The 14,777-nt window shown below is 36.3% G+C and overlaps 2 protein-coding genes and 1 pseudogene across 7 annotated transcripts in view; 1 reads left to right on the top strand and 2 right to left on the bottom strand.

Moving 5' to 3' along the window:
* The window catches only part of LOC109837292, a 35,659-nt gene extending 29,623 nt beyond the window's left edge, over positions 1-6,036 (top strand). For 2 of the 4 annotated variants that reach the window (XM_020405473.1, XM_020405476.1), the window contains exons 14-19: positions 66-148; positions 1,030-1,250; positions 3,860-3,946; positions 4,009-4,084; positions 4,201-4,257; positions 5,729-5,985. In XM_020405473.1, the coding sequence (XP_020261062.1) occupies positions 66-148; positions 1,030-1,250; positions 3,860-3,946; positions 4,009-4,084; positions 4,201-4,257; positions 5,729-5,803 (599 nt within the window). In that variant the 3' untranslated portion in view covers positions 5,804-5,985. Of the gene's footprint in view, positions 1-65; positions 149-1,029; positions 1,251-3,859; positions 3,947-4,008; positions 4,085-4,200; positions 4,258-5,728 lie in introns of all 4 variants that reach the window. The other 2 variants (XM_020405475.1, XM_020405474.1) reach the window with 2 other exon arrangements.
* Positions 2,531-3,034, bottom strand: LOC109836141 (annotated as a pseudogene).
* On the bottom strand, positions 6,054-14,753 carry LOC109837293 (65-kDa microtubule-associated protein 8). 3 transcript variants are annotated; one of them, XM_020405477.1, is made up of 11 exons: positions 13,718-14,732; positions 13,420-13,623; positions 13,094-13,339; positions 12,787-13,002; positions 11,142-11,300; positions 10,858-11,017; positions 10,195-10,346; positions 10,004-10,091; positions 9,848-9,921; positions 6,522-6,596; positions 6,054-6,394 (listed from the first exon to the last, which is right to left on the bottom strand). In XM_020405477.1, the coding sequence occupies exons 1-11, from the start codon at positions 13,799-13,801 to the stop codon at positions 6,077-6,079; spliced, it is 1,776 nt and encodes a 591-aa protein (XP_020261066.1). In that variant the 5' UTR covers positions 13,802-14,732; the 3' UTR covers positions 6,054-6,076. The 3 variants fall into 3 exon arrangements, with proteins under 3 accessions (XP_020261066.1, XP_020261068.1, XP_020261067.1); XM_020405478.1 differs by having other exon boundaries at positions 6,168-6,394; positions 6,460-6,596; positions 13,718-14,753; XM_020405479.1 differs by lacking the exon at positions 13,718-14,732 and having other exon boundaries at positions 13,094-13,323; positions 13,420-13,522.

Here is a 14,777-nt window from a genome sequence, read left to right as displayed (position 1 = left end):
GGTCATTTTGTCATTTATTTTATTAAGTATTGTCATGAGCTTCTTGGACACCTTTCAATGGCTAGGTTCTGGAGATGGAACTGTTGGCTTATTTGATATTCGAACATGTGGTGCAATTAACTATCTCTCCATTGGATCTGATTACGAGGTAAAATGCTCTTCAGTACGGATGACTTTAGTTGATGATCCCCTTATACTTATTCTGTTTTTCCTTCATTTGGTGACTCCAGATACCTTTGTAGCTTAGGAATGGGGTTTGACCTCAAACCATTGTTCTTTTTCTTACGTTTCTAAATCATGTCATGTAATTTTATTTCCATGTGTTTAATCCCACATTAATGATTGTGAAACATAGATAATTTCTATGGTTTGGTTTGCTTTTCAGTGTATCCTATTTTAAACATCATCAAAAATTGTTTGGCCTTCATTTTGATAATTGACCTAAACGGCTATACTGCCTATTTCTAAACGTGTAAATATTGATAATTTCCTTTAGAAGCAGCTTTCTTCTTCTTTTAGTGGTTGCTTCACCTCAATGAGACACTGAAAAGAAAGAAAGGAAGAACTAAAGGAAAGGAGAGGGGAACTGGTAACCTACTTTTCATTTGTTCCCATAATTCCATTACATAGTCCTTTTGTCTCCTCAGGGCCTCAAGGAGGTCCTGGTGAAGAACGAACGGAAGCAGCAGGGAAAGATGGGGGGGAAAAGGAGAGCTGTAAACTGATTTTTATTGTGTTCCTATGACTTAGCCCTCTTGTTTTCTCCCTCTTGCTGCAGTATCTGTGCTTCCCGTTCAATCACTGTCTCTCCTCCTAGTGGACCCATAGGGTCTGGGTCTAAAATTTGTCAGACTCTGCTTTCTGGGGGGTAGGAGCTCAATGTTTTTGCTAGTAAGCTGGGTTAGTGCCAGCTAGAATCATAGCATCTGCTTCAGACCAGTTATTTTGCATCCTTGCTGGTAACTAAGGCTACAACTTGTTTGCAGTTGGGGCTCCTAATAGCAGAAACTTTGTTCTGTATTTATACAGGTGACGTCAGTTTCATTTAGTGGATGTGGAACCTACTTTAGCGTCTCTAGCACTTCAAATAGTAGCCTGGTATGGGATACACGGATAATGCCAACAAATCGCCATCAGATTCCCCTGAAGAAATCTTCTCATGTCACTGACACACATTTCTTCAGACCTTTGCATTGCTTAAGCCATGGGAAGCAAATGCCTACCGCGGAACATGCAGGTCAACTTCCTGGGTAAGTCTTGCCTTTTAAACATCGGCTGATTTAATTTTTTATCTATGGAAATCCTAACATTCTAGAAAAAACTGTAAATTTAATACTTTTGAGTTATTGTATATTTTGTTGTATAAGTTTTTCTATCTGGAAATCTGTTTTTTCTTTCTTGGGGTTGCTATTTTAGTGATTTGTTCAATTCACTCTGAACTGTGTTTTTTTTGCTTTTAAAGTTGCTTTTGTACTGAAGATAGCGGGCAGCAAAAATTACTTATGGGTTCTCCATTATGCAATCCAAACTGAATACATTAGCTTGATCGGTTTTATTGTTATTTTCTGCATCTCTTGTGGTAGACAAATAACCAGCTGTAGTGCTGTATATTTCAAGCTGTTGACGTTATTCATCTTTCTGACATATTACTTTATACTCTTTTACAAGCAGTAACAATACATAAAATATTATATGTTAGCTCCTTTAGGATATATGGTGCCTATTAGTTTGTTATGACGCCAAAAACTGTTATCAGGAGAGCAACAAATTACTTTATTTATATTGTAGCTGAGTATTATTTGGTATTCAACCTGCACACGCTTGTGTGTTGTAAAAGCAGTAAACTACCAAATTGGTATTAAAAAAGACTCATTTTGCCGCGTTGGTATTTAAAATATCTCCGATGATATTTGGGTATTTAAAGTGGGTTTAGGTTAATGCATAGGGCCAAATTATCATCGGTGTTATTTTTTTTATGGGAAACTTTATTCCCACTCCCTAGTCTTCTTCCCAAATTCAAATTTCTTTTAGCCTTCCGTCCTTCTTCCTCACTTTCTCTCTCATCAATGGAGTCTCTCTCATCAAGAGGAGAAGGGGGAGGTTAAGTTGGTGGAGGTTGTGTCAAAATTTATCAAGGAGGAGGACGTTATGGTTACTGGGCTTGTGACCATGGAGGCGGAGGAGGAGAAGGGTGTTAGAATTTATGAGAGGCAGTTGCATGAGGGTTGTTGATTGGTTCAGACCTACAAGAGGGTTGAGCGAGGTGAAGAGGATAAGCAGCTCTGGAAGGTAATGTGGGATTGAATGGGCTTTTTTGCAATTTCTTAGACAGTCAATTCCACAGGATCCTTATTAAAACAAAAGAGTGCGAATATCATCCATTTTTGATGGACTGGACTTGAAAGGTACATAATACTGTTTCCAGAACATCAAATCAAATCCCACTTATTGAATGAGCATGACAGCCTGAAAAGAGACTACAGTAAATGCCTAAATGGTTACATTGAGAACAAAGGTCTTCGATGAGTCATCAGCATATCTCACAACAAGAATGAATCTTTGAGGTTTTGGTGGGTTGCTGTGGCAGGTATCCAGTCCAGTCTTTTTGCCCAGGGTTCAGAGTGTGACCCTTCGAGTGGTAGATGTACTGCTTGCCTTCTCCAGCGAAGTTCTGCTTGTGCTCCACTCTGTACCTCTGCGGTTTCAGTATTAGAAGCTCATCGCCAGTGTGGTCTGTGATGAAGTGCAACCAACCATGCCGCTCAGGAGGCACTTGGGGAGCATTATAGCGTCCATTCTCTGCATACTCTACCCACCTGTGTCGTCCATTTTGAGTGTTCTACAGTTTCTCATAGTACTTGTTTCCAAATTTATCAACTTGAACAAGGGTTGCTCCAATATTGTGGATTTTTGTTTACAGTGGATTCCCGTCAGGAAGGCATTTCAAATAGCTTTCATCTTTGAGATCTCTGACAAAATTTGTGATGCCCTTTTCTTTAGTGGGCTTGGACACACCCCTCACTATTGAAGCCATCGCTCAATTGCTGCTTGCTTTTTAAAGCAAAGCAGAAATTAGATGTTTACATTCATACTGATGAGAGGTTGAAGGAGGAGGAGACTCCATTGATTAGAGAGAAAGAGAGGTTGAAGGAGGGATTGGTAAAAGAATTTGAATTTGGGAAGAAGAAGGTCAAGAAGGGTGTAAAATACAAACTTTAAGAGGCCGGGGTTAGTAATAAATTTTCCCGCCGGGAGAAATTAACGCCGATGACATTTTAGACCTATGTGACTCACTTTAAATACCAAAACGTCATCGGAGATATTTAAAATAACAAAGCGGTAAAATGGGTCTTTTTTAAATATCAATTTGGTTGTTTAGCCATATGTATTCTTGTTGCCGAAAAATTTGGAGATGATTTAGGGCTTGAGAATTGAGACCACAACAAGAAATTAGAGAGACGAAGGAAGAAAGATAAGGCAAGAAGATTCATAAGCTTTTCATGCCCAAGATTGCGTCACACAATCCAAAACTAGAAGTGGACTACTCTCTATTCCAAGAAATCAGAATTTTCATTAATATGTATGCTATTTTATTGAATTATAAACTTATATAACTTAAGCCAAGAAATTGTGTCCTTCCTAGTATATAATTATGTATTTACTAGAATAGAAAGATTTTCTTCATTATTAGGCTATAATAAATACTTCTAAATGAACGAAAATTCTTATTAAGTTAAAATCCTAATTAATAACATGCATTATATGAATAAGTGAACAAGTATATTTATACTAAACATAGAAAAGTACTAAAAAGAAATATTCACTACCTTATGTACAATATCTTACATTTGTGCTACAGTCATGTCGACGCGGGTGATCAGGGTGTAAATGATGCTCGGTGGCTTCACACGGAGCCTGTATTGGTTACTGCAAGTGGCGATGGCAGGTAACTGCTGTCTCTTTTCTCTAGTTTCTGGTCTTAAAGCTAATAACGGTGTCTGTGTGCAGCATTGCGATGTGGGATGTTACCCTAGGCATGCCTTGTGTAAGGCATTTAATCAGCCATACAAGATCTGTTAATACTGTGAGCTGTCACTCTTTTTCCTTATTGCTCTGGGAATCTATTTACTATTTGCATTTGTGTTTGTTGATTATTTTTCATTATTGTGTCACACTTATTGGCTTGAGTAATCACTACAGGTCGCAATCGCACCAAATGATGAATACTTGTGTAGTGGAGGAGATGATCAAAAAATTGTGAGTTGCACGCTAGCTTTTGTAACATGACAGCTTGACTTTCTCATGCATGACTTGATTTTTTTTGAACTTCATATCGTGTTTGAGAACTTTTGAATATGGAGAAGAATGTTTCTTGAGTACCTTTTTAGATACTTAATCTTATTTATGTTTTAAGAATTAATTTATTCATGGGAGGGTATTACTCAATATTTTGTAAGTCTCATCTTTATTTCGAGTTTTTACAGAATGTAATCCTTTTTCTACCTGTTTACTTTTTTCGTTCTAAAGATCAATGACATACTGAAGCATGGTAATATCTGCTGTTTCCCGGAATGTTCATAAATAGTGAATTAGTTAGAGCTAGGAATTTTGTCCTTCTCAACTAAGGGTGTGTTTGGTTAGAAGTAGTTATAGTTTCGTGGGGTTCCACTACATTCAAGTTTCTAGACATCTGTTTGGTCTTTTGTTGTTAAAAATGAAAAAACTGGCTTAAGAATAAGGAAGTTACTGTTCTCATTTGCAATAGCAGGAAGTGGAGTTGCATGATTTGCAAATGCACTTGCAATTGCAGCTACTTCTAGCCAAACACACTGTAAGGTGCAAGGGCCAATGAGTCTCTATATATGGTCTTGAAATCATTATTTTCAATGCTAGTTTTGTATTAACACTGACAAAGCAATAGAATATGATTGTTAAACTGCAAAATGTAGCACAGATTGTTATGTTTGAAGGATCAGTTGAGGCTGAACTGTCTAGCGTATAGGTTATGTTTGGAAGGATCAGTTAAGCTAAAATGATTACGGTTGCAATCACATAAGCATGGGATTACTTAAGGTAAAAACTGTATTTAAAAGGTAAATCACCTGGAATTCTTATCATTGAGATTTACGGTGCTCAATGGTTTCCATGTCTTCAAAGGTTAATCCCTTAAAAGAGGCTAGGTTCCCTCGTTGGGGTCATCTCCATAAAAAAAAACATAAGTAACTCTAAACTAGTGCAATATTGAATTAAATTTGTTAGATCATTGACATTTGATATGTGTGCTTGTGTACTAGTTTTGTGATATTATATGCATAACCTGATGATTGTTAAACATTTAGTTCTGAATGAATTATTTTCAATCTAGGAGGTACGTACCTACATGGAAAGAAATGCCATGTTTATCTGTTAGTGGGGCACTTGACCATCTGCTTGATTAATTATTATAGTTAGACGAAAAACTTGATGGAGAAATTAAATTTTATCTGCAAAATCTTGATCATACCTATGGAGTACTGATCATGTCATAAGTTCTGTCTGCACTTTTTATAACCTAGTTTTTGTTAATTGTACATCTATTTGTCAGCATATTTCAGTGTTTGTAGAGATGTGTGAAAGGACAATTCTTCAGCAATCAGATTTTTCAACTATGAGTTTATCACGCTTCATATGCTAATAAACTGCCCATTTAGTGCATTGACTGTAACCTGCTGGAATTGTGTCTTGTCAGGTTTTATATCACAACAAGCATGGATTGACTCATCAAAAGTGGCGCTTATCTCATCCACTGCCAGAAAAGGACTAGTACCATCCACATAATAGTAGATATCTATGCCTATGAGCAAAAGGTACATGCAGTATAACATCGGACAGAGTCATTCATGAAGTAGTTGTTTTATTTACAACAATTTTCTTATGCAATAGCTGAGGTCTGTTTTCAGTTCTTTATGATATCATGACAGGTAATTTAACCATAAATCATCAACCTGGGGATGTTTCTTAAAGCATTTGGGATATTTTCAATCGTCCATGCAAAAATAACGTAAACCAAGACGAAATATTCCCTTTGATGAAACATTCAAGGAGATGATGGGCCTGAAAGTGTGAATGAAATTACTGATTCTGTTTCTGCTCTGAGATGTGAATTGTATACTTGACGCATTGGCATCTTGTGCATCTTTGTCTTCTTAACCCTATTGACAGTTGTTACTTGAGCTGTGAAAGTATTTGATCTGAGCTCCTGAGTTCCCATTGATGGTGTCTTATTTATAGGAGAAGAGCTGCTAAAACTTCCGTTTAAGTTTCTAGTTAACGGGCGGCAAGCGCTTGTGTTTGGCCTTGAACCAAACAAACTTTCCCGCTCAGCTGTGACCTGACCTTGTATCCGTTTTCTTTCCTGTACCAAAACAATGTTCTATTGGCAAATGTTGGAAAAATTGTAACTTCTTGTTTAGTTATCACCTGATATTCCTTCTGTTTGCGTTTCTAGCTTCACCTTTTTGGTGGGTAAAATTAGAACTTACCCTTTGCCTGTACTTCTCATCCTCCTTTTCTTTCCTTAACAAGATATATTCTTCTAGCATTGCCAAAAGAGGAACCTGTATAATCAGAAGGTTAGTCGATGAAAGTATTTCACATAAGAAAAGCAAATCCACCCACATAAGCTATAATATTTATTAAAAATATTTTTATTCACTTTGCGGACCACATTCACAGTGAAGTTCTTAGTTTCTGGAATTCTTAGCTATCATTTCAAACAATAATTCGGGGAAAAGCGATGATTTTAAACAATAATTTCTGGCATATTGGTTTGATGTTTCTGACCTCCCCTACAATCAATTTCTTTTCTTTTCACGCAATCTTCTCATTTATCATTAGCATGGTTTTAAATATCGGCCGATAATCCGATATTATCGCCGAGTTATCGGATTTGGGAGTTTTCCGCTAGGATAAGTAGGATTTTTAGTCGGTTATTGTTTTTTGAGGTTTATCGGCGAGTAATCGGCGATAAAGGTACTTATCGGCCGATAAGTAGGCTCTAAATATCGGCTTTATCGGCCGATAAGTAGGATTTGTGAGCTTTTACTTTCTTTTGGATTTGCTCTTTGAATGTTTACAAATTATGAACTATTTGTTGCTTTTGGAACTTGGTTGATTGGAGATTAGCTTATGTTTGTTTATGGATATTTATAATGGCTCATAACTACTAAATATCAACTTAGTAAGTTAGTTTATGAATCTCATGATTAAACAATAATTATGTAGATGCGTAGATGGTTCTTCATTCTTGATGTTATCTTATTATTTGCTAGTTTATTATTCCATTTTGACTAACATTATATTATTTTTCAAGCTTATGTTTGTTTATTATTTGCTAGTATATTACTCTGATAAATACTACTTATCCCCGATTTCCGCTATCAATCCCCGATAACCGACATTTAAAACCTTGATATTCATTAGAGCAGGTTCAAATTCTGATCAGCATATTTCGTGTCAAATTGAAATCTTATTCAAATCATATTAGATCTAAAAGAACATTGAAGATCCTATATCTGGCTGCAATAATATGTTGAATTTCTTCTTGAAAAACAGAATAACACAATTTTTTTCCATTGGAAATTATGATGATCTCTAAAATACATACTCTTTTACATAGTGAAATTTTTATTAACTATCAAGATAATGAAAAAAAAGAAAACAAAAGAAAAGAAAAGAAAAGAAAAATAAATAAATAAATAAATAAATGGTTCTATAAATAAATAAAGGTTAGAAGTGTCTGTCACTGCATATTTTCCTACACCTTGTTTGATGGCTGAAATCCTTTTCTTATTAAGCATATATGGTAGCCTCAAAGAGTTACAAGGTGCCAGACTCGTTAACATGTATAGAATGCATCCCCTCAAACAAAAATCCGTTTTGCTGAAGAGCGAAAAAGGTGGAACTCTCTTTGGCATCAATATGATCCTACAACCCTCTGTACAACTCCAATGGGTCTATTTTTCCTATGTTTCTTTGTGCATGGGACTTCCATATTTAAGCTGCTAACTGAAGAGATTCTCAAACTGCTAACTAGTATAGGAATTACAAAACCATCTGTGCAACTGTCCTCTGTAATTAACAACCTAATAACTCCTACTTATGCTTTATATGTCTAGAATTACATAAAATTTATCAAGAGTTCAAAGTTGAACAGAGATGCAGTTAGAGCTAATTCAGTGCTTCTACTTCAGAAATTGCTTCTGTGTTCTGAAATCATCTACAAGATGGATATCTTTCTCTATGATGAAGACCAATGGCAAAAGTTTTTGAATTTTGAGAATAATTTAGAACTGGTTAATGCTTCATCATGTTTATGCTGTCTCTCTTGCGCAATTACTTCTTGTTGATGCTTTTGTGTTATGTTAGTTTCACGGAATATTCTCTGATCCATAGTTACACAATATACGGTACATAGCGGGTCACGCTACGAATTCTGGTACACAACTTGCCACTTAGAAAATTTGGATTCTTCGGTACGCAACTTTGGTTAGTGGTGCGTTGTATATAGTAGAAAACTAGAAACAAGAAAGCTAATTATGCATTTCAATATTTTTTCATACAAAATACTTCTTCTTTTGTAGAGCTTGTTTCTCAGTTTTTATTCACAGGACTCGTGTTGGCATCGTGATTCCATTTTATGTTTTATTATCATAATTATTTAGTTACTGTAAAGTCATTGGCTCATGAATTCTATTTTGTGCCTCCCTCCACTTGATTGCACACATTGCATTGCGTCTTGCGCATGTGTTCTTTTGGGTGTAAACCTCAGGTCAACCCTAACTAAGTCAATTTGGCCATAGAAAGGGATAAGAGTTCTTGTCTTCTGCTTTTGAGTTATGTTAGTTTCACCAGAAAATTCTATGGTCCAGTAGCAGTAATACTCTCACCAGTTTTCCCTGTGAAACTTTTAGGTGTAAACATCAGACCGACACTAAGTCATAGCCAAAGAAAAATGGGAAGGAGTTTTCATCTTCTGCTCTTGATGATGATGACAATTTCTGTATTCTTTCTTCTGTATCTTTTTGCTTTTGGCTAGTTTGCCTCGTTGTTATAATCTTGATATTTTATTGCATAGTTGCACGGAACCCGGTTCTTTTTGGGTTCACGGGAGGGGTACAGGAGCGTGGTACTCCACTAATGGGGTATGAGGGGTTATTGCTCATGCGGTATTCCGCGGTGCATAGTACATTTTAGGTTCAGTTCTTAAATGTAGGAAGTGGAGATGTTGCTAGTGTCAAATTTAAGAAATATGCTAGTTGATATCAGAAATGGTAAAAGAACCTTGAAAATCATGTTGCAATTAAGGTATGCAATACTTTATCTCTTTAATTTCTCATGTTTTTTGTTGTTTATTCCTTTGAAACAGAGTTATTTTCTTTTTAAAATTTTAAATAGTTTGTACTTTAATGGGTCACTGAAGGTTGTGAATTAGGTTATTTTCCACCGCGAACCCAGGACAATTGAACCTGGGTCTAGTTTTGCTATAGCGTCCCATCTTCCCAACTTCTATGTTCTATTACTTCCTCCAGGATAGTCATCAAAATTCACTAGTCACAGCAAATATCCACCTAATAACTTATGGATGAATGCAGAGCATTCTTTTTATGCTCATGAGATAGACAACACAAGCTTAAATGCACTTGCACATACACTAATGTTTGCTTGTTGATGTTCTTGTCATGTCAGTTTGGCATGTATGTTGGATATAGATATACTACTACTTTTTGAGAGATAAAAGATATTATATAAAGTAGACACGACATTCATGCTAGCTGTTAATTAAAAGAACATGTAGAAGATACCTTACCTGATCGTACAAGAAAACTTTATTTCTTTCATTTTCCCAGGCCTTAGTCTTTGCCATAAGCAATTCAACCGAAGCTGCATTAAATTTTGTTAGTTTATTACTATCTTTGATTAGTTTATTTGTGGTCACTACTGGCTGTCATCATCAAGTTCGTACCTGGAATTTTATTGATTGTTATTCTTGCACGTTCTGCTCGTTTCAAGTTCCTGTGACCACCTCGGCTAACTGAATAACGGTTCTGATCCTGTAACAAAAAAAGATTAATTACATAAAGTGTGTGAATTTTTTTTGGGGGGTAAATTTCAGTGCTGGAAGTTCTGTCGAAATAGATTAAAATTAGGAAACACCTGACTGTACTCTTCCAACCATCGTTCTTCATTGCACGATATCAACCATTTTTCTACCTTCTCCATTATATCCTTCCGGCTGTAGGCTTCCTCTTTTGCTTTCAATATATGCTCTTCTATTCTGTTGAGTAGATCCTCATGGTCAATTTGTCCTTCAGGAGTACAGACGAGATTTAATTCATATGACTATTATTAGAATTTTTTTGACATTAGTCCCCAAAATCTTTCATATTTTGGAATTAGCCCTCAAATCATTGAAATTGCTATGAAGTCTCTCATTTTTTTAGTTATTTTGAAATTAGTCCCTCAAATCATTGAAATTGTTATAGATCCCCTAATTCTTAAGGTATTATGAAATTAGAGGGATTACTAAGTAAAATCTATTATTGTGGACTATTAGGTCCCTCAATTCTCATCCCTCTGATTATTATTTATACTCATGATTGGAGATACTAATTTCAAAACAAGTAAACAATTGGCGAACCTAATAGCAATTTCAATGATTTGAGGAACGAATTTCAAAATGACTTAAGAATTGAAGGACCAAATAGCAATTTCAATGATTTAAGCGACTAATTTCACAATATGATAGATTTAAGCTAATACTGACAAAAACCATAAGAAATTTATTTCATGCTGTAGAATGTTAAGCTCAAGGCTCACCAGACGTGATGAGGTTTAGTATATTATCCATCTCTGCCTGTGAAGCAGTTGCCATATGTGACTTCTTGCTGATCTCATCTAGTTCTATTTGTTTACTTAGAAAGAGCTCTTTCATTTTGCTTGCTTTTAGTTGATCTAATCTTCCAACTTCCACCTCAACCTATATTATGCTCCAAAGCAGATCTATGATGTTAAGGTGGAGAAATAGTCTAGAGACTTTAATGTAAAATCTCGAACGCTGTATAACTTCTGGAATGCTCCAGTTGGTTATGAGTGCGTTTTACCTGGTAAATTATATCAAGGGTAAGGCTTCTGGGGCTGGATATTTCACACCCTGAAGGTGATGATGCAAACATTGTGAGGTGAGCGAATGGTTTTTGGTCCTCGAGAGGTGTGTCCATGAGATTCCACAAGTTTGTCAAGGTCTTCCAAAGCCTGTGAAGCTGCAAATATGTGGTTAAATTTTTTTTTTTCGCTTTCTGTAGATTTATTGCTCATAAACTTAGAGAAGAATGTAATACAATATCATGAAACTTTGTGCACATCACTAGTTGCTACTGGATTTGAAATCAATTAGAATTGTTTCCCTGGACAATCTTTTTTTTCTTCAGTGGGTACCGGATAGCTGGACCAAACTATATTTTGTTAATTATTTCTGGTGTGTACTTGCCACTTTCTGAATATAACTGTCTAAATTAGCTTGTTGCTCTTATTGAGTGAACATCTGATCTTTATTTCCACATTAATCAAATTATATGTTGCGATAAAGCATTTAGCTCAATGCACACACGTATTGAAGTTAATAATTTATATGGGACCATTTTTTGTATTGTCATTCACATGTTATGAAAAGTAAATTTCCCAAAACATTTTTATGTTTCATTTATTAAAGTAGATTATAAATTGGAAAACGGCTCATTTTTTAACTAGATGCCTACATAACCCTTTAAAATCATATCTCAAAACTGGGTGTATGTTGAAACAAACTCAATCCGCATACGGTGAGTTGCTGAAAGTGGACATGAAGTGTAAGATATATATCCAAGTAGCGTATGATGGGTGTTTTAAACTGAAACATTTATTAGTCAATTTGGTCCGAATAAATGCATGCATATTTAAGGGGTATGTAAGAAGTGTCCAAGGAGTGTGGGAGTCGAACACGTGTAAAACATGGGTACGGGAGCCTAGACGAGGTATTGGGGGTACCTTGGATCATCCTATATATTCAGCACATGACCATGAAATGAGGTCTGGACTGACAATGGTGACCTGATAACTCAAATATTTTCGGTTTGCTTCAGGTTTGGATGACTCAAAGGGAATTAGTAATTTAGTATGTATTTATCTACACATCAAATCCCAACATATAGCACTCATAATGGAGTAAGTTGTGATTTTACTTATTTGTCAAATTTGTACTGGGGCTATGACGTCAATCCTTTTTGGTGAAGCACAAGGTTAATTGAAACTCGTATCAGAGTTCTGAATGAAGTGAGAAGCACGTCTTTTGTTAGCTGTTGTGGATATTTTGTTTTGCTAACTTATGTGTTCAAGAGAATGTGATGCATTTATCTTCTGAATCTCTTCCACCAGCATTGATACAGAAATGCCATTAGTCATTACCAAGAGCAAAGTTATCTTGTAATGCAGAATAGTAAATGGTGATCGTGTTGTATTATTTATGTGCCTAACTTGGACTTGGTGATATATTCACTAACACAATGTTATATATATATATTTTTATGGATGTAATTTGACCATGTAATATATATCTTTAATAATATCCTTGTTTTTATATCTGAATGGATTTGGGACTTGGAACTTTATGAATGATGTGAGCACCCTGCACAGTTGATTATACCGTATCCTCGTTCCTTATAAGCAACATATCAGAAGGAAAACAATTGTGACTACATCTAGGAAAATTACCTTTTCTGTTCTCTTTTGCTTCTCCTCTTTGAGTTGTTCCACTGTGTTTTTTAGCCTGTCTAAGATAGCATCACTTATGTTCCTTGTTTTCTCTCCATCTTGACTATTGAGGCTTGGATCTAGACTAGTTATAATCTGGGAAGAATCCATCCCCATTGTTGCAGAAAGTTCATGAACATATTTAATGTATGCTTCCACTTTCTGGAGTCTATCACTCTTTCATTCATCCAAGAAGAAAAAGGTGAAATAATGAGATTAGCATTTTGTTGGATATCTTCTAGTTTCATCGTGTTTACATAAGGGGTACCTTTTCACTATGAAGTTGTTGAAGCTCATTCTGGAACTCCGCGAGTTTTTTGAGTGAGAGATCATTTTCATTCAGCACTATGTTACTGCATCCTGAGTTACCTGCTATCTCTGAAGTGATCTTTTGCATTTGAGTCTGAATGTCCCGAAACAGGGTCAGCCTTTCTTGTTTAATCATCTGCATCTCTTGAAGGGCAGGAGTGATCAATTCCAGCTGCTCTCTTAGTGTTCCTGTGACTTTCTCAGGCTGTTCGTTATAAAGGAAAACTTTTATTTGTATGTTACGTTACATTCGGTTAAGGCATATCATAGATCAGTAAAACTTACCCGGCCTGTGAATGATCTTTCTCCTAGTGAGAGGAGAAGGTTAGTGAACTCAGCTTCTGCATCCGCCAGTGCTTGATGTAAGCGGATTCTGTAGATATTCGCACTGTCAACCTTTCTCTTATACACTTGTACACACTCTTGTTCTAATTCAAGGAGAATCCTGTCTCGTTCGAGCTGATCTTGTCCAACTTCATCCCATATCAGCTGTTTCAAAACATAGAAGAAGGTTAACAGAACATACACGAGAAGGTATATAATCAACTTTATTTTGCCTTATTTTGGCCTAGCAGCTCCTTGCCTTTAGTTCTTGGAGTAGGTAGCCGCAGGACGATTCAGGTAATGCTGAGCTTGAGAAATTTGCAGGCATTTGGCATGAACCCATATCGTGAAATTTGTTGGCGATATCACGAGAGTTATGATTTGAGAAGTACTAATGGACTGACATCTTACGGCTCGGAAGAGTAGAAATGTATCAGAGATGTGGATGGATGGTGGGGGGTGACCGTGGTTTTTGCTTGGAAGGTAAGCAGGATAGCTATGTTAGGTATCATCTGTATCAACCCAAAGAGTGAACCTTTGGGGGTAAGGATCACATACTTTCTTCTTCCGTAACCTTTAAATCTTAAACAGGGCCCCCTATCCCTCTCAATCTCTTTTAAAGTTCGACAAAGAAATCCCCCCCTATATGCTCTCCCCTGCTGTGGAGGAGCTGAGATGTCTTAATCTGATGCTTGCTTGGTACCTTTTGGTGTATGTTGCGAATGAAGCTGGCCTCTTCTTGAGCTTTACGACTCGAGTTTAGGATGTGATGCTCCTCTTTTGCTATATAGCTCGCGGAGACATCATACGATAGAGGACCTCGAATGATAGGATGCTTTGATCTTCGGAGGATGTAACAGCCGGTCTGCATCGTAGGCTTGCTGGTTCTGTTCTACTTAAAAAAACTGGTTTCTGTTGGAAGTGCCCTTGGAAGCTTTCTTCAGAATCCAAAGAAAAAGCGGCTGCTTAATTGCTTTTCAATATCTACTATGTTCTTTATGCCGTTCCGATGTGTGTTATTCTTACGCTCTAGTTGGTTAGTAGATCCGAGCCTGGGAGTTTCATTTGGTTATTTTAAGACAGATCCAGGGAAGCATGCCTTCTGCAGACTAATATAGTATTTGACGTGTAATGATAATTTATATTTGACTGTTTGGTTTTTACTGAACGCTTATTACAATGTAAAATGTTGGTGTATAAGCGTATCTGAATTTTAAAAAAAACCCCATGATTTTTGGACTATTTCTCAGCACCAAATGCGTGTTTGAAGATGGAGAGAATTTCATATGTTGTCGTGGCTTGCATTATTGGCGGGACTG

The sequence above is a fragment of the Asparagus officinalis genome, chromosome 4, assembly GCF_001876935.1.
Source record: "Asparagus officinalis chromosome 4, Aspof.V1, whole genome shotgun sequence".
NCBI classification, from domain to species: domain Eukaryota; kingdom Viridiplantae; phylum Streptophyta; class Magnoliopsida; order Asparagales; family Asparagaceae; genus Asparagus; species Asparagus officinalis.
This window is presented reverse-complemented; position numbering and strand designations above follow the sequence as displayed.